This window comes from Nomascus leucogenys, chromosome X, assembly GCF_006542625.1.
Source record: "Nomascus leucogenys isolate Asia chromosome X, Asia_NLE_v1, whole genome shotgun sequence".
In the NCBI taxonomy this organism is placed as follows: domain Eukaryota; kingdom Metazoa; phylum Chordata; class Mammalia; order Primates; family Hylobatidae; genus Nomascus; species Nomascus leucogenys.
The window spans coordinates 138,434,784-138,461,926 of record NC_044406.1 but is presented as its reverse complement, the minus strand read 5'-3'; the positions used below and the strand labels follow the sequence as shown (position 1 = coordinate 138,461,926).

General features: G+C 53.6%; 1 protein-coding gene across 1 annotated transcript; it reads right to left on the bottom strand.

Annotated features, from left to right (window-relative positions):
* Positions 1-12,916: 12,916 nt before the first annotated feature.
* Positions 12,917-23,417, bottom strand: ZFP92 (ZFP92 zinc finger protein). Its single transcript, XM_030807093.1, has 6 exons — positions 23,231-23,417; positions 22,919-22,967; positions 16,583-16,633; positions 16,141-16,267; positions 14,616-14,720; positions 12,917-14,305 (listed from the first exon to the last, which is right to left on the bottom strand). Exons 3-6 carry the CDS (start codon positions 16,613-16,615, stop codon positions 13,320-13,322), a joined length of 1,251 nt encoding a protein of 416 aa, XP_030662953.1. The 5' UTR covers positions 16,616-16,633; positions 22,919-22,967; positions 23,231-23,417; the 3' UTR covers positions 12,917-13,319.
* Between the last annotated feature and the right edge of the window lie 3,726 nt (positions 23,418-27,143).

Below are 27,143 nucleotides of genomic sequence, written 5' to 3'. Positions count from 1 at the left end.
CAGCATCCTCCCAATTTCCATCTTTTTGTTTCTAGCTGGATTTGTAGAAGCAGCGGCAACCCCTTAAGTGGCGTGAGGTGTGATAGTCGCCACAGTCCCAGCGGAAGCTCCAGCCTCCTGGGTTGTCAGTCACCCAGGTACCTCCATGGGCCCAGCGCATTCCAGGTAGCTGGATGCCGATCCTCGCCCCGGGCCCCGGATCCATGGCCTTCACTCAGCCCCTCCCACCTCTGGACCCTGCTCCCCACCCTGGGCGCTCCACCCCTGCATGTACTGGGAAGACTGGAGGTCCTGCCAGCCCGGGGAGCCCTCTTCACAATGCGGGAAAGAAGGCAAAGGTGAGCTCAGCTGTAATGGGCATCACAGGCCGAAAAGGAAACCTCATCCTTTGCACAGTGCATGTCAGCTACCCTTTGATCTAGTCAGGCAGATGCCATCTCAAGATGTCCTGCTGCATGTCCTCATCCATCGTGAGTGCACCTGGTCAGCAGCTGGCCATTCTGCGCTAGTGACTTGCCTGTATCCAAAGGAAAAATGAAAGCTTTCTCTTGGTGGTTAGGCCTTGAAGCCAGGACCTAGGCTAAGCTCCCAGGAAGGCAGGGAGCTAGAGGGGCTAGCTTTATGTTTGCATTTCAAAGAGATGGGTCCAGGCCCTGCAGACACACCTCCCTGGGCCCTAAGGCTGGCGGGAGCTGTATTGAAAAGGTTTACAAAGTCGCCTTCCAACCTGGAAATCCAGCACGTGCAGCATTCCCCCTCCTGCCGGGGAACCCGGAAGCTCTGCAAAAGAACCCTTGGCCTTTCCCAGGTCCCCTGGGGCGGAGAGGAGGACTCAGCATTTGTGGTCCCCTCCCTCGAGGTCCAGGGCTGAAAGGGACCCAAGCCGTCGGGAGGGGGCCTCAGCCAGTGTGGTGACAGCCTGGGTGCCAGGCCTCATCCCCCAACTGCCCAACCCTGTGGCTGGCAGAAATGACCTCACAGCCTGGCCTCAGTTTCCTCATCTGTAAAATGGAAACAATACAGTGATCCTGGGAGGGTGGGTCATGCCTGGGGCCCGGCACATGGCACATGTGCAGTGCATGTCAGCTACGGTGACAGCTCCTGTTATGTCTGAGCCCTTGCACTTCTTGTCATGCCCTCCGAGCCCTATATGGCTGTCCCTGGCCCTGCCACCCTCATCCCTCCCCACTGCCCCTGGGAGGCCCACTGGCCTCCAGCCACACAGGCCTCAAACACACCAAGCCTGTTCCTGCCTGTGCTGGGTTGAAGGCAGCCCCCAAAAGATGTGTTCATGTCCTAATCTCTGCCCCCTTTTAGTGTGACCTTATTTGGAGAAAGGGTCTTTGCAGATGTAATTACATTAAAGATCTTGAGACAGGGTCATCCTGGATTACCAGGGTGTGTCCTAAATCCATTGACAAGTGTCCTTAGGAGAGACGCAGAGTGGAGGCACACAGTGGGAGGACGAGGCCACTTGAAGACTGAGGCCGGGATTGTGGCGATGCAGCCACAACCCAGGGAAGTCCGGGGCCACCATCAGCTGGAAAAGGAAAGGGAGGGGTCTTCTGCCTTTTCAACAATAAGAGAGTAAATTTCTGGTGTTTTAAGCCATCTGGTTTGTGGTGCCTTGCCCTGCCTTGCCCTGCCTTGCCCTGCCTGCCTTCCCTCCCTCCCTCCCTACTTCCCTCCCTCCCTCCTTCCCTTCCTCCCTCTCTTTTTCTCTCCCTCTCTCCTTTCTTTTTTTCTTTCTTTTTCCTTTTTTTGATGGAGTCTTGCTCTGTCGCCCAGGCTGGAGTGCAATGGCGCGATCTCAGCTCACTGCAACCTCTGCCTCCCGGCTTCAAGGGATTCTTCTGCCTCAGCCTCCTGAGTAGCTGGGACTTACAGGCACACACCACCATGCCCAGCTAATTTTTGTATTTTTAGTAGAGAGGGGTTTTTGCCATGTTGGCCAGGCTGGTCTCAAACTCCTGACCTAAAGTGATCCTCTGGCCTTGGCCTCCCAAAGTTCTGGGGATTACAGGCATGAGTCACCCCGTCCAGCCCAGTTTGTGGCACTTTGTTACGGCAGGAAACCAACACAGGAAATGACCCCACTGCCTCAGGGCCATTGCACTGGCTGTGTCTCCACCCGGACTACATTGCTTCTGACATCCACCTCAGCTGGGTCTCTGCTCGAGTGTCCCCTTCCCCAAGAGAGACCCTGTCTGACCGCCGCCTCGCTTCTACCCACACAGCAGGTGGCCCTCCAGTCACACTGTCTCTCCTTCCTCTTGGTGTATGTCCCTTCATTGGGAAAAAGGCTAGCTCTGTGAGGGCAGGACTTGGTCTTGCTCACTGCTCCCCAGCACCAGCCCAGGGGCTGGCATGGAGCAGTACCCCAGCGTGGATTCACTGAATGAGAGGATGGATGGAGGCTCTTTTCACCTTCATCACAACAGGGAGCTGTGGGTCCCCTCCATCTTTTTTTTTTTTTTTTTTTTTTTTTTTTTTGAGATGGAGTCTCACTCTGTTGCCCAGGCTGGAGGGCAGTGGCGTGATCTTGGCTCACTGAAACCTCCGTCTCCTGGGTTCAAGCGATTCTCCTGCCTCAGCTTCCCAAGTAGTTGGGACTACAGGCATGTGCCACCACACCCGGCTAATTTTTGTATTTTTAGTACAGACGGGGTTTCACCATGTTGGCCAGGCTGGTCTCGAACTCCTGACCTCAGGCAATTCACCTGCCTCAGCCTCCCAAAGTGCTGGGATTACAGACGTGAGCCACCACACCTGGCCCCCTCAGTCTTACAGAAAGGAAACGAGGGTGCATGGCATCCGGAGTGAGCAATTGTGGGTAAGGGATGGAAGAAAGTGCAGGTGGCAGGGCTCCAAGGCCCACAACCCCAGCACTCCTGAGAGTCTCACTAGCTGAGAACCTAGATGGTGCAGGGGCGGGGAGGGGGATGACCAAACGCTTTCCCAATTCCAAGGCAGGATTTAACTTTGGCTTCTTTCCTTTCGTACAATCTTTTCCAGAAAATCAAATGACTTTTACGTTTGGTTATGGCCAACTTATGGAATCATCCCCCCAAATGGGCAAAGTTAGGAAAATGGTAAAGGCGACTGGATTCCCTCTAGTTTGGGGGCAGAGTTCACACAGCTGCTCTCCCTGTTGGCTGGAGTGAGCAGCAATGCTGGAGTCCTGGAACTTGGGCATGAATCTGTCGCCGCTTCCTAGTGTTGAGTCTCCAGACAATTCCTTCCCATCTATAAGCCTCAGTTTTCACATCTGTAAGTGGTAGTCAGGATGCCGGCCAGTGGGAGGGGCTTGAGCAAGGCTGGCCTCCTCTCCCTCACCCCCAGCCTCCCAGGGCTCAGGCATAAAGAGCTGAGGGCCCTCGGGTTGATATCTAGGTGTGGGCAGGGCTGTGCCCCCTCCAGAGGCTCTGGGGGAGGGTCCTTCTGCCTCTTCCAGCTTCTGGTGGCCCCGGGTGTTCCTTGGCTCGTGGCCTCATCACTTCTATCCCTGTCTCTGTCTTCACATGGCCTTCTCCCTGTGTGTCTGTTCCTTTGCATGGCATTCTCCTCTCTTTGCAAGGACAGCAGCCATATTGGATTAAGGGTGCGCCCTACTCCGGTATGACCTGATTTTAAATATTTACATCGGCAATGACCCTACTTCCAAATATGCTCACATTCTGAAGTACTGGGGGTTAGGACTTCAACCTACCTTTTTGGGGGATACAATTGGACTCATAACACCACCCAATCTGCATCCTAACCTTTTTCTCTGGGGATAAGACCCCAACTCTGTTCAAGGCATCAGTCGGCTCAGCCCCAGGTGACAGGTCATGAAAATCCATCCCATTTCCAACTTTCTCAGCCTCTCTTGAGGTTAGGGGTGGCCACGTGATCCAGTTCTGGCTCCTGAGATCTAAGTGGAAGTCTGCCAGGCAAGTTTCTGGGAAAACTGTTGCTTCCTTGATAAAAGAGGACAGAGTGTCTGTGTCTGCCCCTTCCTCTTTCTGTCTAATGCATATGTGATGGCTGGAGCTTCAGCAGCCATTTTATGATCACGCAGCAAAGCCAAGCAAATCAGAAAGATGCTGGGTACTGTCAAAAGCTCTGCTGCTGAACTGATGCCAGAAAGCTACCCCAGAGTCCTTAGGTGAGAAAACAAAGCATCTAATTCCTTAATCCACCATAGTCAGGTTTTCTACTACTTGTGGCCACTTTCCTGATACACTGTGTTTGTTTCTTCCTGCATCCCATTCCCATAACCAGAGGAGACCCTGTGATCTGAGTGTTCAGTCACTGCAGTCAAGCTGCTCTCCTTCTCACCTGTGCTTTTTCCTCTTTCCTTCTTTGTCCTTCTTTACCTCCTCTCACCTTGTTCTCATGCAACCACCTAGAATACATTATATAGTAGGTGAGGAACATTTTCATTGAAAAAAATGAAAAAAATTTAATTCTTACTTTCTTATTTTGATTTGATTTGAGCTCTCACAGTTCTGGAGGCTAAAACTCTAACGTCAGGGTGCCAGCAGATCTGGTTCTTGGTGAGGTTCTGTCAGAAGCCCTTTCCAGAAAATGGTACTTAAAAAATCTTGGAGCCTGGGCAACATAATGAGACCTCATCTCTATAAAAAAAAAATTAAAAAATTAGCCAGGTGGCCAGGCGAGGTGGCTCACGCCTGTAATCCCAGAACTTTGGGAGGCTGAGGCAGGTGGATCACATCAGGTCGGGAGTTTGAGACCAGCCTGATCAATATGGCGAAATCCCATCTCTACTAAAAATACAAAATTAGCCGGGTATGGTGGCAGGTACCTGTAGTCCCAGCTACACAGGAGGCTGAGGCAGGAGAATTGCTTGAACCCAAGAGGTGGAGGTTGCAATGAGCCAAGATCGCACCACTGCACTCCAGCCTGGGTGACAGAGCGAGACTCATCTAAAAAGAAAATTAGCCAGATATGGTGGCACATGCCTGTAGTCCCAGCTACTTAGGAGGTGAAGGTGGAGGCAGGAGGATCGCTTGAGGCCAGGAGGGCAAGACTGCACTGAGCCATGACTAAACCACTGCACTCCAGTCTAGGCAACAGAGCAAGACTCTATCTCAAAAAAAAAAAAAAAAAAAATTGGACACAGCTAAAAAATCTCGGACACACGGACACACATAATATAAAACACAACTCCCGGCTGGGCACGGTGGCTCACGCCTGTAATCCCAGCACTTTGGGAGGCCAAGGTGGGCAGATCACAAGGTCAGGAGATTGAGACCATCCTGGCTGATATGGTGAAACCCCAGCTCTACTAAAAAAAAAAAAATACAAAAATTAGCTGGGCATGGCAGTGTGTGCCTGTAATCCCAGCTACCCGGGAGGCTGAGGCAGGAGAATCGCTTGAACCTGGGAGGTGGAGGTTGCAGTGAGCCGAGATCGCACCACTGTACTCCAGCCTGGCGACAAAGCTGGACTTTGTCAAAAACAAAAACAAAACGAAACAAGACAAACAAACAAACAAACAAAAAAAACCTCTGGCCAGGCGTGGTGGCTTACTTCTTTAATCCCAGCACTCTGGGAAGCTAAGGCGGGCAGATCACCTGAGGCCAGGAGTTCAAGACCAGCCTGGCCAACATGGCAAAACACCGTCTCTACTAAAAATACAAAAATTAGTTGGATGTGGTGGCGGGCACCTGTAATCCCAGCTACTGAGGAGGCTGAGGCATGAGAATCGCTTGAACCCAGGAGGTGGAGGTTGCAGTGAGCCAAGATCACACCACTGCACTCCAGCTTGAGGGATAGAGCGAGACTCTGTTTCCAAAACAAACAAACAAACAAACAAACAAACAAACAAACGGACAAAGAAACAAAAAATAGCTCTGTCTTATATTATGGTCAAGGCTGCTGTCAAATATGGGCTGGGCTAAACAAAAACATCATAGGAACAAAAAAATACACCTAATTCTGTCATACTCATCCTCATATCGCAGCACACAGTTAAATGTTCAGTCTATATCTGTTAGATAAATGAAGGACTAAATGAGAATGCAGGGTTACTAGGAATGGTTGAAGCAATACCCATAAACTCAATAACCATGTGTAGGGATCTACTAATTATTTAATCCACTCTAGTAGGTTCTGTAGCAACCCATATCCAAGGTCTAAACATTGAAACTACAACCCATTGTTGAGAGAAATTAAAGAATGCTCCCAACATGGAGAGACACATCATGTCCATTGATTGAAAGGCTTAATATTGTTAAAGATATCAATCCTCCCTCAAATGATTTATAGATTCAATGCAATCCAATCAAAACCCCAGTAGGCTTTTCCCCCCCATAGAAATTGGCAAGGCATTCTAAAACTCATGTGAAAGTGTGACAAACTTTGAAAAGACAAAACAATTTTGAAAATGAAGAACAGCATTGGAGAACTCACATTACCTGATTTCAAGACGTGTAACAAAGCTACAGTAGTCAAGAGAGTGTGGCATTGGCATCGAGATAGACATTGTCTCAGTTTGCTCGGGGTGCCATAACAAAATACCACAGACTGGGTGGCTTAAACAACAGACATTTATTTCTCACAGTTCTGGAGGCTAAAAGTCTAAGGTCAAGGTGCCAGCAGATTTGATTCTTGGTAATAGTTCTCTTTGGCTTGGACACAGCTGCCTTCTTGCTGTATCCTCACACAGGGTGGAGAAAGGAAGCTCTAGTGTCTCTTCCTCTTGTTGTTGGGAACCAATCCCATCATGAGGGTCCCACCCTCATGACCTCATCTAAACCTAATCAGCTCCCAAAGGCCCCAACTCCTAATGCCATGTGATATGGTTTGGCTGTGTTCCCACCCAAATCTCATCTCGAATTGTGGCTCCCACAATATCCACGTGTCGTATGAGGGACCCAGTGGGAGGTAACTGAATCATGGGGACGGGTCTTTCCTGTGCTGTTCTTGTGACGGTATGTCTCACAAGATCTGATGGTTTTATAATGGGCAGTTCCCCTGCACAAGTTCTCTCTTCCCTGCCACCATGTAAGATGTGACTTTGCTACTCCTTGCCTCCCACCATGATTGTGAGGCCTCCCTCACCACGTGGCCCTGTGAGTCAATTAAACTTCTTTTTCTTTATAAGTTACCCAGTCTTGATATGTCTTTACTAGCAGCGTGAAAATGGATTAATACACCATCCCACTGGGGATCAGGGCTTCCACATATGAATTTTCAGGGGGCACAAACATTCAGTCCATAGTGCTGACTGATGAGGTACCATGAAGAGTCCAGAAGTGGACTCACACACATGTGGCCAACTGATTTTCCACAAAGGGGCTAAGGTAACTCAACCGGAGAAAAGATAATCTTTTCAACAAATTGTGCTAGAAAAACTGGATATCCATATATAAAAAAGGAATTGTGAATTTGCCTCACACCACACACAAAATGGATCATAGACCTAAATGTAAGAGCTAAGATTATACAACTTCTATAAGGAAACAGGTCTATGTTTTTATAAGAAGACACTGGATAAAGACTTAGTGACTTGAGTTTTGCAAAGATTTCTTAACTATGACACAAAAAGCACAAGCTATAAAATTTAAAAGTCCATACCTTAGACTCCATCGACATAATGCAACTTCTGCTCTTTAAAATGCACTGTTATGCAAATGGAAAGGCAAGCCAGAGTTTGGAAGAAAAATATTGCAAAATACATATCTGACAAAGGACTTGTGTCTAGAGCTCTTACAAATTAATAAGAAGACAAACAACCTCATTTAAAAATGGGCAAAATACTTGAACAGATACTTCCTCAAAGAAGACATATGAATGGCCAATGGACACATGAAAAGATGCTCAACATCATTAGTTATCAGGGAAATGCAAATCAAAACTACAATGAAATACCACCCCACACCCACTGGGATGACTATAATGAAAAGACAGACAATAACAAGTGTTAGTGTATTAGTCTGTTCTTGCATTACTATGAAGAAATACCTGAGATTCGGTAATTTATAAAGAAAAGAGGTTTAATTGGCTCATGGTTTTTCAGGCTGTACAGGAAGCATGGCAGCATCTGCTTCTGGGGAAGCCTCAGGGGCTTTTACTCACGGTGGAATGCAAAGCAGGAGCAGGCACATCACGCTGCCAGAGCAGGAGCAAGAGAGAGAAGGGGGAAGTGCCACATGCCTTTAAAGGACCATCTCTTGGGAGAACTCAATCACTATCATGAGGACAACACCAAGAGGATGGTACTAAACCATTCGTGAGAACCCTGCCCCCATGATTCAGTAACCTCCCACCAGGCCCCACCTCCAACATTGGAGATTACAATTCAGCGTGAGATTTGGGCGGGGTCACAGATCCAAACTATATCAGTTGGTGAGGATATGGAGAAATTGAAACGCTTGTACACTGCTGGTGGGAACATAAGATGGTGCAGCTGCTATGGAAAAACTTGGCAGTTCCTCACACAGTTAAACAGAGTTACCACATGACCCAACAATTCCACTCCTAGCCGTATATCCAAGAGAAATGAAAACATATGTCCACGCAGAAACTGGTACACAAATGTTCACAGCAGCTTTATTTGTCATGGCCAAAACCTGGTAACAACCCAAATGTCCATCAACAGGTATTCAACAGGTACTGTGGTCCACCCATACAATGGGATCCTACCAACAATAAAAAAATGAAGTATTGATATGCACAAAAACACCTGATGAAAAAATAATTGTGCTGAGTGAAAGAGGCCAGACATACACTGTATGAGTCCATTTCTATGGAATTCTAGAAAATAGAAATTAATCTATAGTGACAGCAAGCCAAGCAGTGGCGGTGGGGATGGGGGACAGTGAGGAGCAGGAAAGAGGGGTTGCTGGAGGCGCAAGGCCACTTTTGGGAGTGGCGGATCAATTCACTGTCTCGATTATGGGGGAGGTTTCATGGGTGTCCACACATGCCAAAAACCCTCCAACTGTACACTTTAAAGACGTGCAGTTTCTTGTATGCCCATTATACCTTCATAATGCTGTCAAAGAAAGATTAAACAATCATTGACCTTCAGGTCTGCAGCAGGCCTCCATTTCCCACATGAATATTCCCCGGCGGTGGAGAAGGCTCTAGTTTGGCCTTCCTGAACACAAAAGGAGGGCACTGCGCTCCTCTCAAAAGTCCAAGGCCTTCAATTAAAGGTAAATAAGAATCTGCAGAGCAGCTGTCCAGAACTCCTGGAGGACCCCTGTTTTGTGAAGACAGTGATAGATGCACTGGGGCTGGCATCAGATGGAACCAGCTGCGAGTCCCATGGCAAGTGGGAGCCCCTGAGACACGTGGCTGGAGCCCTTGTGTCAAAGACGTCCCCTCTCATGTTGCCTCAGCCTCATCATGCCCCCAGCCCAACACCTCATGGGCATCACAACCATCGAGATGCCTACAGTTATAAAATTTGTGGTGGTCAGTGTGTAAATTCAAACCCTGTGGTAGTCATAATTTACATTAACTACCCTTTGTCATTCTTAGAATAATTCTTTCATGTTTTGGAAAATTGCTCCTCATCAGGATCCTGTTACAGCCCAAACTTTTGTATATGGCATCCCAGACTCTCCACACTCTGGTTCTAATTGACCCTTTAGCCCATACATGTCCTACCGAAACCTCTCTGCCCTTCTAAGCTTGCCTGAACACACCTCATACTTTCCCTTCTTCCCTGCCTGTCCCAACCCAAGCACTTCCCAGCCAAGGACTCCCTTCCTTTCCCTCTACCTCCACTTCCTGTCTCCAGAGCTGCCCTTGCAACTACCCTGGCAAGTGTGGGAGCTGCCATGTTGCCTGAAGTCTGGGAACAGAAGTGACTGGAAAGAACACACAGCTGTGTTCTCAGGAGACTGATGTGGCACTTTGCTGGGGAACACAGGGGACCAGGTCCAGCCTCCCTTCCCTCTGGTCTCAGAGTCATGGCGTCTGAGTGGCCTCCGGTGGCTGCCTGTGGTCCCAGTCAGAGGAGCCTGCACCCCTGGGCTGACCCGAGGCAGGTCACCCACAAGGTCTTTCTGTCTTACCTTCACAGGGACCCCCCAAGGAACACCCAAAGCCCAGCTCCGGCCATTCCCCACAATCTCAGGCTTACAGCCTTTCCTGTAACCTTGAACCCAACGTCTATCCATGTAGTTTAAACCCTCAGAATGGCCTCTCTACACTAGAGGGCTCATTTCCAGGCCAGTACTCATAGATCTTCCTTATCTGCAACCAAAGTAAATGGGAACAATTCCATTTCACAACGAATCCAGCCAGGACAAGTTGCCAGTTACATGGAGACACTGCCAGAGCATTTATGTGGCTCTTGAAGCATTCACAGTTTCAAAGGGCAAAAGCCCAAAGGCAAATGGGTCCCAGGTTGGCATCCAGGAAAGTTCTTGGGTGGCAGGGTAGAGGAAGCCTTGGAAAACAGGCAAGACTTTCCCCATAGTTTTAAGCTTTTGCATTCTAGCTGCCCATCACAAAGCAAGCGTGGGCTATACCCTCCTAGTTCCCCACACAGCAAGAGGGAGGGAGCCCAATTTCAAGGCACCATTGAAGGAAAAACACAAATGTCCTTTTCGAACATTCTGACTTTGATTCCATGTGAAACCCGTTCAGCTCACGTGGCACACCTAACTGCCACACCCAAAAGAAAATGATAGCAATGACTGCCTTGCAGTGAGAATGTCATTAAGGGGAGCTAAATTAGACTAAGCAATAATAAAAGGCTGCACTATTTTAAATGCCATTTATCTAAGTAAGCACTGGGGACCCTGGAACTTTTCCCGGCACTCCAAAGTCACAGTGCAAGTGCCCAGCATCTCTCCTGGCAACTTCACTTTCTGCTGAAAACTCCTGTACCTTGTCCTGCCTGTATCTAGTCAGTTTTGGGCGTAGGTCCTGAGGTGAAAAAAAAGGAGCTTCCGTTAAAAACAGAGTTCACTTATGCATCAGAACCAACGGCATGACAAGATACGAAGGAGTCGACTCTTCTTTAGTGAAAGCTACTGTCTGGCTTGTAGGAACGAAATCATTTACCTCCTAGAACAACGGAAATGGATATCAGAGTGCGTGGATCTGTTTCTTTCCTGGTTCAGTTGAATGAAGCAAGACTAGAGCCCAACTGCATGGCCTCCTGCCACAGGCACCTACTCTGCACGAGCATTGCATTCCCGGACCCATGCCAGCCCTTGCAAAGACTGTCTGCACAGCAGAAAAACCCAGACTTCCCAATGGCCTCATCAGGGACTTCAAATACACCATTCCTAATACTTCTTTTTCTGGAAAACCCAAAGTCATAGATGCTTCGGATTGCCTCAAGGCAAGGCTGGAGCCGACGATGGTCCCAAGCCTGAGTCTGAGGTGCTAGGACTGCAAGACCCATTTCACTCATGCTTACTGATTACCAGCACCGGGCTTGGCATCAAGGACATGGGGACAGGCATGACACACACTTGTGGGCTTATGAGACTGGCTTGCAGACAAGAACGCAATCACAGGATGGGGGATAGGGACCCACTGAAGGAGGCTACGGTATAAGTGCAACTTACAAGAACTCTAGAAGTTTTCATAAAACTATATATATCGTGTGTGTGTGTGTGTGTGTGTGTGTGTGTGTGTGTGTGTATAACATTTCTGGAGTTGTCCTAGTGACTGGCACTCCAAGCAGCATTCTCCGAGGGAAGCCTGTATGTTCGGGTCTTCCCACACTCTCCTGATGGGAGCCAGCTGTCTTTGAACCTCCCCCCCCACCACGCCTACCACCCACCTGCCCTCAGGCCTTGTGGATTACAAACCCCCTCTCCCCTGGGAGGGGACAGGGCTGGAAGGAGGTGGCCACTGACCAGGACACTGGGCTGAGAGCACCAAGGGGCAGAGCTCCTGAGTCCAGCTCTGGGGACAGCACTGGGGGACTAGGATAAGGCCTGCCAGCAGCTGCCTCTGCCAGCCGCGAGACTTTTCCTTGAGAATTCCCCTTGGCTTTCAGTAAAGTGCCATTTGAAGGGTCTGCCCTGTTTCTGCAGGGCTAAGGGGAAGAGGGGTGGACTGTTATCATTGTAGGGAGAAGAGGGGCCAGGCTTGCCACCACACTCATCTGGGGGCAGGCCTGGGGTGGCCCCCTTTCTCCTGCCTGAGGTCTTCTCAGAGGGCTGGGGGGACTCTTATTTAGGGAGTGAATCCCTGATACTCTGATATGGCAAAATCTCTATTTTCAATGTACATTACCCCTGAATACAAAAACAAGCAAAGCAACGGAACGTCCAATATTCTACAAAATGTCACGCAAAAGACATTTGATGAAAGATTCGTTCCTGGGCTTGCTCTGTTGCCTAAGTGCAAATTCCTAACCCGTCTGGCTTTCCTCCTAATCGTCACCAGCCGCAAGAGAGCTGCCTGATGGGGAGGAGCAGGTAAGTGCGAAGCTTTAGGCACTGGTGGTGGGGCGGGGCAGGGGGACAGGGGACAGAGAGGCCAGGGTGGCCTTTGCTGGTGGGGTCTGGGGAGCAGAAGGCAGTGGGCGGGCAGGGGGGAAAGCAAAGCCAGCAGGCCTGGGCTAGCCATTCCCAGAACCACTGGTGCTCAGGGATGATGGGGCCTGGGCGCTGCTCCTCCTCGCAGAAGCAGCTGGGGGCACCCAGACAAGGCGGGAGTTTTCCGGCACAGCCCCCCATCCTATGCCAACATTCAGGGAGCCTCTTGCCTCTGTGCTAACTTCAGCGCCTCCCCCACCTGCAATATAAGCGCTTAAAGGATTAAAGTGCTTTCAGTATCTTCTACTTGGGAACACTAACAACTCTTAGGGCGAGGGAACGACCCCCAGGGAGGAAATGCACCACTCTTCTGTAACTCAAAGCCAGTGTGCCCCCTGCTGGCTGGCCTCACTGGCCTCACGCGGCCTCCTCCCTACCCGCAGCAGGCGATTCTGATGCAAATCCGAGGGATGGTTCACGCATCCCCTCCACACACGCCTGTGCACACACGATAGTACCTGTGGCTCGGGGACGAGTGGCCCAGGTGCCGTCTCTATGCCTCAGTTGCAAGGCCCAGGGCTCAGGAGGGAGTAGAGGGCCTCCATTCCCAGCCCGCACTGCCGTCGATGGAGGAGCCAGGGCAGGCGGCAGTCCTCGGTTCTGAGTCCTTCCTGCGTTTCTCAGCCTCAGGGTGAGGCTCTGCCTGGGGTCTTCTGATGGCCAAAGAGGTCAGGGCTGTGGCCGCAATCGAGGCCCTGGGAGGGCAGTCTTCCCACCTGAAGAGGGCTGAGCCTCGACGTCCTCTGGAAGGCCCCCCACGCAGACCCGCCGCGCCCTGGGTGCGCTGGTGGGGAGTCAGCGGCGGCTGGGCCTGGAAGGCCTGGCGGCCGCGCTCGGCCGCGGAGGGCTGGTGGCCGCCACCGTGCTCCCAGGGCCGGTGCTCCCAGGGCCCGCTCGCCGCCGCGCCGTCTCCGCCTTCGCAGGGCGCCTGGCGCCGTGCACTGCCTGGTGCTTGAATAGGTTGGCGCGCCGGCCGAAGGCCTTGCCGCAGTCGCTGCACTCGTAGGGCTTCTCACCGCTGTGCACGCGCCGGTGCTGGCTGAGGCCCGAACGGCCACGGAAGGCCTTGCCGCACTCGCGGCACGCGAAGGGCCGCTCGCCGCTGTGGCTGCGCTGGTGGTGGATGAGCTGCGAGACGCCCTTGAAGGCCTTGGCGCACTGGCCGCAGGCGTAGGGCTTCTCGCCGCGGTGCGTGCGCTGGTGCTCGATGAGGTTGGAGCTGCGGCTGAAGGCCTTGCCGCACTCCGGGCACGCGTAGGGCCGCTCGCCGCTGTGCACGCGCGCGTGCTCCAGGAGCGCGAAGCTGCGGCGGAACAGTTTGCCGCAGTCGCCGCAGGCGAAGGGCCGTTCGCCGCTGTGGATGACCTGGTGCTTGATGAGGTTGGAGCTGCGCGTGAAGGTCTTGCTGCACTCGGGGCAGGCGTAGGGCTTCTCGCCGCTGTGGATGCGCTGGTGCTCCAGGAGCGCGAAGCTGCGGCGAAACAGTTTGCCGCACTCGGGGCACGCGTAAGGCTTCTCGCCGCTGTGGATGATGCGGTGCTTGATGAGGTTGGAGCTACGGCTGAAGGTCTTGCCGCACTGCTGGCACAGGTACCGCTTCTCCGCGCCTTTGGGGCCCTGCGGCCCCGCGGCCAAGCTCTGCCCCAAGCCCTGGGCACCTCTCTGGAGCACAGACGACCTCGCCGCCTGCCCCTCCTTGCCACCTTGTGGATCGGCCCCGGGGAGTTGTCGTCCAGAATGCTTCTGCGTTGAAGTCGACGTCTTGCTCTGTGTTCTGTCACCTGGAAAGACAGAGCACCAGGCAGTGTCACCCTCATGCCAAGTCAGAGAGATGAACGAGCAGGAGGTGAGAACATAGGGGGATGGAGCAAGGTGACCACAGAACAGAAAGCCATCACACAGGCAGACAGGAGAGATGAAGGCGGCGGGGAATGGGCTGGAGATAGCGGGGCTTCGGTGACACCTGGAGATTGACATCTGCTTCCAAAGAGGATTTCCCACCCAAAGCGGCAGGGTACCCTCCCCCGCCTCCTTTGCCACTGCTATTTCTTTCCCCCCCGATGGGGAGCTGGTTGAGCACCGCTCACTCACCTATGTGCAATCCTGCGGTGGCCCAGGTTCTGGGGATGTCTGCTACCCAAGGTCCTTCCCCTCGTTCCAATTGGGAGATCAGGTGAGGCTTGGAGAAGGAAAATCCTGGGCGTGGAATATGAAGCAGGTCAGGACCACTATGGCTAAGGGCAGGGTCGCTCCTGAACTCAGGCAATTCTCAATATCTTCAGGTAACAGAGAATAAAGAACTCTCTAAAAAGCACTACTGGGAAGGCTCAGAGAAAGGGCCGAGTCCCTCTACGAGGGCAAGGGCTCCTGCACGTCCAGGGCCAGGTGGGCACGGAGATCTTCAGTAGCTGGCGGTTTGGGCCATGAGGACAACTGTGTTTGTCACCTGGCCTGCAGGGAGGCTGAAAAGCTCATGAGAACTCAGGGATGTGTGTGGGCACCCTGAGGGACAGAAGAAGGGCTTGCAAGCCCCAGGGAGTACTGGGAGGCTGACAGCCATGTGCCCCGAAAGCTGAATTGCCCTGTTTCATCATCCAACTCCACTGAGGATCCCAGACCCCTCCCTGGAACCCCAGGTCTGCCTGGTGAGTGTCAGAAGGAATCCAGGGGATGAAGCTGCTTTCCCTCTATGGGGCTAGATTACAGAGGCAAAATCTGTGGAGTCAGACCCCCACAACCCCAAAGGCAGCAGGGTGCAATGTTGAAGACCCTCTGGATTTCCCCTCCAGCAGCAAGGGGAAGTGGAGTGTTTCCATTTCCACTGGGAAGTGGAGTGTCTGAGCTTAGCTGCAGCAGCCAACCTTGCTGGGCACACCGGGGGAAAGGCCAGAGGCCCGGCCGCACTCTGTTTCACGCATGCATCTCTCATCAGCTGTGTGAGGTGGGGGCAAGTCCCTGGCACCCTCGGAGGTTCTGCACCCCACCTGAAAACCTTCCTGAGTGCTCCGGCCCCCATCCGTCTAGCCTGTGAATCCTGCTTTTGCCCTTTAATTGGCAAAATTGCTGCCCCTTCCGGCAGTGGGTGTGCACTGGCATGGAAGGGGGACAGCAGCGTGCTCCAAGCTGCCCCAGCTCCTCCCGGGACTTCTCAAGGCTTGAAATCCAAGTCTACACTTCGTGGGACCTCCCTGGTCAATGGAAGGAAAAGACGCTGCCAAATTTTATAAAGTGGAACGGATGCAAAATGCAGCCGTCATAGAAACGAATTAAATCTAAAAGAGTGCACATAAATATTCCAGTAGAATTTGCATCTCTCTTTTGAGTAGAAAGACCTTTAGTCGATCCACGATTTTATACACAAGATAAGTCTGGTTCTGAAACTTGCAGGCCAACGCATTTACCTAAAACATTTACAGGTCCAGGCCACTTAGCTAAAAACCATCCTAATGAGATGGCGGCTGGCCTGCAATGGATTCCTGGTATTACTGGTCTGATGGAGAAATGCATTTATTCTTGGGCTCATAGCAACCAACAAACAGGAATCTCGGAAATAAACTGAGCCCAGAGACAGAGTAGGTGGGACTGGGTGTGTGTATGTCGTGGAGGGATCACTTACCCAGTGACACCAAATGGCTATAGTTCTCCAGCATCACCCGCTTGTAGAGGACCTTTTGTCTGAGGTCCAGAAGCTTCCATTCTGTCTTTGTGAAGTACACGGACACATCCTCAAAAGATACTGGCACCTAAAATAAGGCATTCTTGTGGCCACCGGGGAATTCAACCCCCTGGGCCCCTGGAGGAGCTTACAGAAACAAAACGTGGGGTGGGGGGAGCCCTGGAAGGCTCAGCAGGTGGAAAGACTCAGGTTGCACGAGTTGTAAGACAGAAAAACAGGCCGCACAGCTGACAGAGGCAGGAAGCCCAGATTGTGCGCCTCAGGAAAGGAAAACGATGCTAAGGGCAGCCTGAGCTCAGCCCAGCTGGAGAGGCCTGGGCATGAGGAGGCAGCAGACGGGGGCTGCCAGGGGGAGAGGCCAGGGAGAGGGGCCACCACTCACCTTGGGTCTCGTGGTCAGGAGAATGGCTGCCATCACCAGGGTGCAGAGGAGCTAAGGGAAATGCAAAGAGCCCCCTGTGAGCCCAGGCCAGCCTGGAGCAGCCAATCTGCGACCTGCTTGAAGACCCTGCTTAGTTTTTCTTGTGAAATAAGCACAGCGGCCGCCTGTGGTGTTCTCACTCCTGCAGCTTCACCAAGGGCCCCTCACCATCAGACCTTCTGTATGGCTTCCTGGGGTGGCCATAACAAGTACTACAAATCGGGGCCTTCAAGCAACACACAATTTTCTCTCCCGGTTCTGGAGGCCAGAAGTCCGAGATCCAGGTGCTGGCAGGCCCCCGCTCCACTGAAGCCCCTTTCTCGCCTCTTTTGGCTTCTGGTGGTTTCCAGCAATCCTTCTCGGCCTCTGTCTTCGTGTGGCCGTCCTCTCTCTGTGTGTGTCTGTGTCCCAATTTCCCTGGTCTGTTGTGAATGCCAGTCACTGGATTAGGGCCCACCCTGCTCCTACAGTATGACCTCATCTTACCTTGATTACAGCTGCAAAGACTCTTTTTCCAAATGAGGTCACAGTCACAGATACCAGGAGTTGAGACTTCAATATGTCTTTTTGGGGGGCACCATTCAAACCCAGGACACTTTCTGCAACTGAGCTGCCATGCTCACTTCCCATACTGGTGCTCGCCTGACCAGGCTTTCGAGGGAGCCCGTTCCTTCTTTCCTTTCTTTTCTTCTTTTGCTGCTTTTCTTAGCTCTCTCCCCACGTGGCCAGCGTCCCCTGACCCCAATTTTCCAGCCATTCCTGGAAGCTCCACTGCCAATCCCCTTCCCTCAGGTCGGGATTCTTAAGGAAACTCCAAATGCACATGTACGACCTCCCTTTGCAAGATGAAGAGAAGAGAGGTGAGGGCAGTGCAGAATCAAGGGGGACCTACAGTAGTGGGGGTGCTCTCTGAAGGGGTGATATTCAGGCAGAGAGCTGGAGGCTGCAAGTGGCAAAGAGAGTAGCCAGCCAATGGCACAGCACATACCCTGGCCCTCAGATGGTCCTGCATTTGGCATTCGTGGTGCTGAAAATTAGGGAACAGGCGCAGAGGATGACACCATGTGTGACCCTGGAGGGACAGTAGGAAGTGGAGTTTCAGGCTAAGAGTAGGGAACATGAAATTGACAAAGTGGACAAAATGCATCTCGGCCTCAGGACTTCTCCACATCAGTTCTCAATGCCAGATGACAGTCAGTGCTGTGGGTTGGATATCTGAGTCTCCAAACGTCACGTTGCAATTTGATCCCCAATGTTGGAGGTGGGGCCTCATGGGAGTTGTTTGGGTCATGGGGGTGAGTCCCTCATGAACAGATTAATGCCCTCCCTCAGGGGTGAGTGAGTCCTTGCCCTGTGAGAGCTGGTTGTTAAAAAGAGCCTGGTTCCTCCCCTCATCTTGTGTCCCCTCTGGCCATGTGGTCTCTGCACATGTCGTGCGCCACCAGCTCCCCTTCGACTCCCACCCTGAATGGAAGCAGCTTGAGGCTCTCGCTAGATGCAGACGCCCAGTCTTGAACTTTCCAGCCAGCAAAATCCTGAGCTAAAGAAACCTTTTCTCTTTATAAATTACCCAGCCTCTGGTATTCCTGTACAGCAACACAGGAGGACTAGGACTGGGGATAAAAGATTGTTCCTTTCTCAGCACACGCCCCCACCAGCTACTTCCTGGTTTCTCTGCTTCTCTGCCTGGGATTTCGATTTTGTTGGTCTCCAAGCTTTTATTGATGTTCCAGTGGGTGACTACAGTTTGCTCGTGCCAACAACGCCACAGGAGAGAGGGAGAGGGGACAGGGTCCCAGGAGCATAGAGGACAGCCATAGTATTTGCTTGGCGTTTAAATTGCTCCAAAGTCCCTTATCATCCATGAAGACCTGCCAGCCAACATTGGTCCAAGATACATAAGCTGATGTTCTGAATCTCTGAGGGTGGAATGGATGCTAAACCATTAGGTTAAAGACTTGAGAGAGAAAGGGGCATCACATATCAAAATGCCATCCTGTGATTATTTGAGGGCTGCAAGAGAGTAATCTAACCTAGCAGTGGGACATAGGGTGGGACAGTCCTGCTGCCAGGATGCAGTAGGAAGGTATCCTACCAAAGCCATATGACTGGATTTGAACGCAGCCTTGGCACTCAATGTCCAGTGTCCAGAGGCCCTTGGGAATAGATGACACCACAAGGAAGCAACCTGCCCGACCCAGAAAGTGGGCTGTTCCATAGAGCAACGGGGCCAGTATCCTCTGCAAATCAGTGTCATGGGGGGAGAAAGGAGACTGGGGAGAGAGGCTGTTCTGGATGAAAAGAGATTTAAGGGGCCCAACACCCAACTGCAAGAGGGGTCGTCAATGAGATGCTGGCGTAAATGAGAGAGTCGTCAAAGGCATCAGGGATCATTGGGAGGGGGTGACTATGGGGTGGCCCTCGGAAGAAAGTAGGGGATCATTACTGCTCATGTGTTGGATGGATAGTGGCACTGGGTCATGGAAGAAAATGTCCCTTTTAAAGAAATGCATATTGAAGCATCTGGGGGAGGGAATGGCATGCAACTTTCTTTAAAACCTTTCACAAAGAGAAAAAGAGAAAAGCTGACCCAAAAAAGGCAAGATGGTGATTAAAAAGAAAAAAAAAAAACTATGGAAAACAGACTGGTGGCTTGTCAATGAGTTAAACATAGTTATCATATGACCCGGCAATTCCACTTCTGGGTATATACCCCCAAAGAATTGAAAACAGGTGGTTCACACAAACCCCTGTGCACCCGTGTTCACAGCAGCATTAATCACTACAGCCGAAAGGTGGAAGCAGCCCAAATGTCCATCGACGGATGGATGGACCAACACCATGAGTCTATATATACAATGGAAAAGTATTTGGCCATAGAAAGAAAGGAAATTCTGACACATGCTACCATGTGGATGAACCCTGAGGACACTGCTCAGTGAAAGAAGCCAGATGCAGACTTGAAAGGTCACATATTGTATGATTCCATTTTGTGATGTAACATCACATTTCCCAAGAGCCGTCTTGACCTAGTTTTGAAATAGTGGCTAAAACCTCTCATCGCTATGCCCTTGGAGGGCAGTTTGCTAAGTCCCCACTCCCACCACTTTTCTTACAATTTCCCTCTCTCTGGGGCCACCAAACACACACTCCAACGGCCCCTGCCTCATTGGGCCCCCACACTCTGGGGCCAGGCACCAGACAAGTAGGGACAGCCCCTATGCCCTGGAGCCTGAAAACTTAATCAATCCAAAGGAAGCCGGAGAAACCTAGCCACCCGCCTCTGCTGGCCCCTTCCGGCCCCAGCTGCTGTTTCCCTGTCCCCGGGTCTAACTCGTGTGTGGCCCTGCCTGGCAGCCTTCTCTCGTTCAGAGCTATACAGAACAAAAAGCTGTGCCTTTCATCTATCCCAGGGTCCTGTTATCCAAAGAACCTTTAACTCTCATAAGACATGTCTGTCCAGAACAGGTAAATCCATCATGTCAGAAGGCAGATTGGTGGGTGCCAGGGGCTGGGAGGATGGGGAGTGACTGCTAATGGGTCTAGAGGTTTCCTTATGGGGCAATGAGAATGTTCTGGAGCCAGATAGAGGTGGTGACTGCACAACATGGTGAATGTACTAAATGGCCTCTGAATTGTTCTCTTTAAAATGGTTAATTTGGCCGGGCGTGGTGGCTCACACCTGTAATCCCAGCACTTTGGGAGGCCGAGGTGGGTGGATCACTTGAGCTCAGGAGTTGGAGACCAGCTTGGCCAACATAGTGACATCCATCTCTACAAAAAATACATAAAATTAGCTGGGCGTGGTGGCGCGTGTCTGTAGTCCCAGATGCTTGGGAGGCTGAGGTGGGGTGATGGCTTGAACTGGGAAGGTGGAGGTTGCAGCGAGCCGTGATTGCACCACTGCACTCCAGCCTGGGCAACAGAGCTAGACTCTGTCTTAAAAAATTAATTTTTATGTCGTGTGAATCTCACCTCAATCAAAAAGGAGGGAAAAGAAATGTTCCTATAGGTAAAATCATTCCAATGCCCACAGGCCACACCTCATTTCATTATAACACACCGTCAGTCACTGGGAGCCCTGCAAAACTAAAGGTGCGTGGGGAGGTGTTACTGATAATTTGCCAGTGCTTTCAGACTAGTATAAAATTATTGTCTTGAAAAGCAGCATAAGCTCATTTTTTTCCCTACCATAACAGTACTGAAAGTTCACTACCCATTTTGGACAAGTTGAAAGGGGGAGGAGTTATCTCTAGTCCCTCCACCCCAAGATTACTGAGGCAGGTCTGAGCCCCAAGGGAGCAGAGCACTGTTGAGTGGTGACCCTCTGAGTGAACACCCCATTGGCAGGAGTCCGCCCAGAGACGGAGACCCGCACTCAAGTGCAGCATCGGAAGACCCAGCGGAGGTGCTGGCCACACCAAGCCGTCACCCAGAGCAGTGCCTGTCCTTGAGAGCTAGTTCCCGAAAATCATCTACAATTTCAACTCCTGGAAAGAAAGACACGACAAACCCTGTGCCCATAGAACTCAAATAACACCCAGGTGGGCACTACTTCGTGCATCTGAGGACAGAAGCACCTGGAAGGCGCCTGGCGGAACTAGAGAGCAGCTTCTTCCAGCTGGACCGGTAAGACCCTGTGACCTTTGGGGACCAGCAGAGCAGAGGCCAAGCAGAGGGATAATCCTGGGCTCTGAAGCCAGGCTTCCCCGAGGCAGGGCATCGGGCACGCAGGTGAGAATCCACCAGACCTCGGCGCCTCAGGTAAGGAGCCAGAAAGGCCCATCAACCGGGGTGACCGGTGCCACCGCCAGCCCCTCCAGGGCTGCTCCACCTCTGCGAGGGGCCTCGGACCCGGGACCCCTGCTTGTGGACCTTAGCCTATGGGTGGAACTGAGTATGCAGGGTGCTCCACGCGGGGAGCGCAGGGAAGGGGATGATGCAGGGCCACTGCTGGCGAGGAAGCCTGGCCAACCAAGGGGAAAGCCAGCTCTAGCAGGATGCCTTAAGACAACCACTAGATGGGGAGATATTCCCAGAAAAACAAAAAAGAACCTACACAAACAAACAACATTCAGAAAAGCATCCAGCAGTCCCACTCGGTGGGAGCAGGAATTTGGGCTTTTTCATCCACAACAAGGGACAGGCATCGCCACTTTGGTTGGGTTTCTTCCGTCCTGGGGGATCTTGCTTCTCTCAGCCCCACCAGCTTTCCTTGGCCTGAGGCCCTAGTCACCTGCTGCCCACCTGGCAGAACGGCTGGAGAAGGAAACTGGAGAAACCCAGAGCCAAGGCCCGGTCTGGGTGCTGCATGGGTCGACCGGGGCCCTCCCTGCAGCCTAGCCTGAAAAAGTCCTCTGAGGAGCTTCCTTGCAGCTGGGCAGGCCTTGCCCTCTGGGGGCAGAGGCTAACCTAGCCAAAAGGGGGCCACCCAGGCTGCTCGCTGAGGGATCCTTCTAAGAGGTGGGTCGGGTCCTGTCCTTCTCTGCTCACAGTTATCCCTGGGATGCCCGTGTCACTCAGAGTAAACTCACACAACCCTTCCTGACTTTGCCCAACCCTCCTCCCACCTCTGCACCTCCCTCTGCTCCTGCCACACTCTTGCTCCCTTGAGCCAGGCCACTCCTGCCTCAGGGCCTTTGTAGAGGGGATTCCTTGTGCCCAGAATGCTCTTCCAAAACCATAACCACATGCCTCGCTCTTTTACCACCTTCAAGTTTTGGTAGAAATGTTGCCTTTGAAATGAGACTTATTCTAACCACACCACCTAAACTGGCAACCAGGCCTCCCTTCCCCGGCTCTTACTGCCTTTTAACAGACTCTGTAATTACTAATGGAAAACATTTTCTGCTTATTGTCTGCGCTCAGCCACTAGAACGAGAACCACAGGGCAGGGCTTACTACCGCCGTGTCCCTGGCAGATCTCAAATGCTTGCTCAGGAGGTATCTGTGGGATTGAATCAGTCACAACTAGCCCTGTAGGGAAGCGCTGGGCGCCGCTTTCTGCCCAGCTCGGCTGGCTCCTTCTCTCACCCTTGTCCACCACTTCCATCGGCTGTTCGCTTCCTCCTTGGCTTGGCTAAGCTTATGCTTTTCCGTGGCATGCCAGTCACCTGGTCAACATCCCGCGCCACCGCGAGGCACCAGCCCCCACCTGATACCCTCTGGAGCACAATTTTGGGCATCCTGCCCCCATCTGGAGACCCTCAGGGCCGGTGCCTGGGCAGCAGTGCCACAACCTCACAATGCCAGTCTGCCCAGCACTCTCACACCCAGACGTGCAAAATCCAAACTCACCAGGCAGATCAGCGACAGGATGCTCTTTAGCCAGCCTCGGGACCGGTGGCTGGAAACCAATCAGGAGAGAAATTGACAAACACGGGCCGCGGCTCCCAGCGCCCAGCCCTGGATGTCTCTTCTCCCCTGGCGCCCCTGGTACGGGGCGGCCCCGAGGGCTGGTCCGGCCACTCAGTGCTAGCCCGCCTGCCAGGGCGTCCCTGCCTGTCGCCGCCGCCGCAGCTCCCTCGTCCGCCTCCCTACCCGCACCCTGCCGAGACGGGCCCCTTACCCGCTTACCCGCACCCCTGCGGCCCAGCTCGGCCCTCCTACCTGGGCTCGGCGGGCGGCCGAGGGAGTCGGCCTCCCTTCCTGCCCCCAGCAGGCCCGAGGCCAAGGCCGCCGCCTCCTCCGAGAAGCCCTCCGAGGCCGCGTCCCCAGGAAACGCGGGCGGGGGGTGGGGGCTCCCGGGCTTGTCTCGACTTTGCCTCTGGGTACCGCTCGCGAAGAGCGTCCTTAAGGGGAGTCTCAGTCTGGTGCGCCGACGAGCGGGCCGGGAGCGGGCGGGGCCGGGGCGGCGGCAGCGTGGGAACGGGGCGCGTTGGGGGGGGGGCATGGAGCATGCGCGGCGCAGAGGGATGGCGGCCCGCCCCGCGCCCTCCCCACAGGGGCGTCTGGCCGGGCTCCCCACGCGCCCCGAGGCACTTCCGCTTTCTGTCTGGGCTGCTCTGAAGGCTGGTGTCGAAGCGGTCAGCGCACCGCGGTTCCTGAAGGGGACAGGGGAGGGACCCTCGTTGGCAGAACACCTCCCATGGGCTAGGCCCCTGGGCATTATTACGTCCATTCATTCAGTTATTCATCTTGCTGGGGTCCCCGGGACCTCTGCAGGGCAGCTAGCACCAAGTATCCCTGCCATGGTCACTCAGTAAAGGAGTGACCCAGGATGGCAAGGATCAGAAAGCGGGGAAGAGGTGAAAGGTGACTCAGGGAGGATGGTGTGGAGACACGAGGAGGGGAAAAAGGAGATCAGGGAAGTGCAAGAAGCCAAGACCTTCTGGGTGCATCTGGCTTTCCCTCAGGTTACCGGAGGGGATCACACCTGGAGTTTGTCATTTTCCAACGGGTCATGCTCCACGTGGTAGAACAGGGATTGAAATCCAAGGTTGGTTGGGATATCGCTCTGATGACAATTGTGAGATCTTTGACAAATAGTGAAGCGTATGAAAAAGACCGTAAAAGAAAAGCAACAGGGAAAAATCAGCCACATCACATATCCCAGCCCCGGCCACTGGGAACTGAGCACGAGGCCGGAGCCCCCTTGGCCTCTGAACCAGAGCTCAGGGGTTTCTTTTCTTCAGAGACCCTGGGCCCTGGCCAGGAGCACTTGGCCCGCAGCAAGGAGCCCTCGGCAAGCCTGTGCTCCCAGAACGAAAGCCGTCCATCCGGGGCATAGGGGAAGGGCGGGGACGCCGCTCAGGGAACCTCCAGCTGCAGGGAGTAGGGCCCCCGGGGGCCCAGTGCAGGGACAGCTTTGGAGCCCCTTTCCCGGAGCAGAGGCAAGGAGGCTCCCGGTGGCCCTCGGCTGTGTGTCCTGGTGCCCAAGCTTGTCCCTTCACCAGGGCTCTGGCTGGGCAGGCTGGGGCCTGGGCTGTCGAGATGTTGTTGGGTGACTGGTTGGTGCCCCCTGAAAGATGTGTCCATATCTTAACACCCAGGCCCTGTGAACAAGGCCTTATATGCCAAAAAAGGGTGTCTGCAGATGTCATTAGATTGAAGATGTGGAGATGAGAGCAACCTAGATGATCCAGGGGGCCGAGAATCCAAGGACAGTTTCCTTAGAAGAGACAGGCGAGAGAGACACAGAGAAGGCCATGTGGAGGCGAAGGTGGGGAGTGCCCAGGGCCCTCAGGAGCTGGAAGAGGTGGGTGGATCCTCCCCCAGAGCCACTGGAGGAAGCGCCCGATTCTGGACTCCGGCCTCCAGAACTGGGAGAGTCAATTCCTGCTGGCTGAAGCCACGCGGTTTGTCGTCATTTGCTGCGGCAGCCCAGGCCACTCCGACACGAGGGAATGGGCTGAGCCCAGAGTCCTCCTGGGCCGTGGAGGCGGGGGGCGGGGGGACCTTTGCACCCGCATCGTCCAGTAACCTGGTGGGGACTGGGGCGACCTTGGGAAGGCAGCTCCTATTGGGCTTGGCTCATTTCCAGAGAGTGTGAGCGGCCAACCTTCATGGAGGCTGGGGAGTGTGTGCCTCGGGCAGGGGAAGGGGGCCCCTGGAAGTGCGCCCCACTTCCACTGCAAGAGAGAGGGCCATGTGCACTGGGCTGCGGGTCCCACACAAGCCTAGAAATGGGGGAGCAGGGGCCACCGTGTGCACCATTGCCTGCACTGTGTGTACGGACGCATTGGTGATGGAGGCGGCAGCGCGGTCAGCTGGAGAGCGCGACGCCTAGAGCAAGTGAAGACGACCTTGACAAGCCCACGATCCTGTCGGGAGATCAATCTCCCTTCCAGCGTGTTTTCAGTTTTTTACTGTAAAGAATTGCAAACACACGCCCAACCTAGAGAGGATGACAGGGCACACCGGCCCCGCCGGCGGTCCTCACACGGCCCTCACTCCTCCTTTCCACTCCCCTTATTGTGGCCCTGAGGCCTGGGGCCTCCTGAGAGAGGTATCTCCATCTCTGCTTTAGGCAGGGACAGGGCCTCCCAGGCAGCAAACCCGGATTCAGAACCTGGGGAGAAAGAGTTGGGGTCTGGAAGTGGGGAGGTCCCCTCTCCTCCCTGGGTTCCCACCACACCTAGCCCTCTCACAGTCTGGCTGGCCTGACTGCTCCCCAGCTCTGGTCTCCCATTCTCCCCTTGTCCTAGGCTGGCCCAGGACGGGCAGGTGAGGTAGCCGGGGGACAGGGGAGTGAACGCTTTCCCACAGCTGTGGTGCTGCCCACTGTGCCGTGGGCACCCGCCAGGCCACAGGCAGCCCCCTCCTGGGGGCAGGTTGGCAGCCGGTCTCCTAAGCCACAGCAGGTGCCCAGGGGCCCAGCAGGGAGGTCCAGGGTGAAGCCAAGCTGTCTGTGGGAAGTGAGCGAGCAAGTGGGGGAAGGCCAGGCCAAAGGGGGCCGTAAGCCACCTTCACAGCAGGGGTCAGGGCAGCACCTCTCCCAGGGGTCAGCTGGGCTGTGGCTGACGGCTCTGCTGGAGTGCCCTTGGAGGGAGGTGTTCTTGGGCTGCATGTAGAGCCTTGGGAATATGCTGCCAGCCTCAGATATCCATTGAGGGTGATAGCGACTGTGAGCCCCTGTGGGGACAGGATGTGTGTCTGGACTGGATGAGCTGTTTTTGTGCAACTCCTGCTTCCGCCCCCCTGCCAGAAAAGTGCTGTAGATGGGGTGCAGCCAGTGAGTGGAGGAGGGGATGGCCAGGCTGCAGTCCCAGGAGACAGTGGCTCTGGGGAAAGCAGGGGATGGAATGCACGTGGCAATGCCTCAGGTCACGCAGGTTGCTCCTTGACCCTGCAGAAAGGTTGGAGTACTGCGTGGCTCATGGCATGGAGAATGCCTTGTGTCATGTGGGCCAGTTTGTCCAACCCTGGGACCCCTGAGGCTTGATGGGACCCTAAGGGTGAGGCCGGTAGGGGCAATAGTGTCAGGCCTGGGTGCCGGGAGGGAGCAATGCCCAGGCCTCAGGGCAGGCCGTCTCGGCCTTCAGAAGCCTGAGGGCCTGCAGCTCAGCTGGGCACCTGCCCCGGCAGGTGGCCGTCCACTGCCTGAGTGGCAGCTTCTCTCATGGCTGCAGCTGTGGCTCCGGTTCCTGAATGTCCCAGAGGGGAGCCACCACTGACCCTCTGCTGATCCTCTTCAGTGTGGCCACTACCGTTCTCACTGTCCCTCCCAGGACGGCCTCCCTTTCCCTTCACTGACACTCCCAGTCTGATCACAACTGTTTCTCAACTATCCCTCCCAGTGTGGCCACAGCTAGCCCTATTGTGCCCCCTCTAGTTGCTTCACTGTCCTGAGCAGTCACCCAGGCCCCAGCCTCTTTCCAACCTCAAGTCTTGGCTCTAGCTTCAGGCTGCTGCCTGTGTGCTAGAGAATGTCTGTCAGTGTCCGCTGGGATAGCGTGCTTCCTTGTTCCTGCTCAAGGAAAGAGAGGCCCCTCCTCTGTGGATAAAATCTGAAAACTTCCCTTTGGTCTGACTGGGCCATTTGGGCCATGGACTGCTCGGATCACTAACGGTTGCCCCAGGA

Coding starts and splice junctions, on each gene's coding strand:
- ZFP92 (XM_030807093.1), bottom strand. CDS start 16,615: ATGGCAGCCATTCTCCTGACCACGAGACCCAAG. Junction 16,268..16,582: donor TCCTGACCACGAGACCCAAG/GTGAGTGGTGGC, acceptor GCCTTATTTTAG/GTGCCAGTATCTTTTGAGGA. Junction 14,306..14,615: donor CACCGCAGGATTGCACATAG/GTGAGTGAGCGG, acceptor CTGTCTTTCCAG/GTGACAGAACACAGAGCAAG.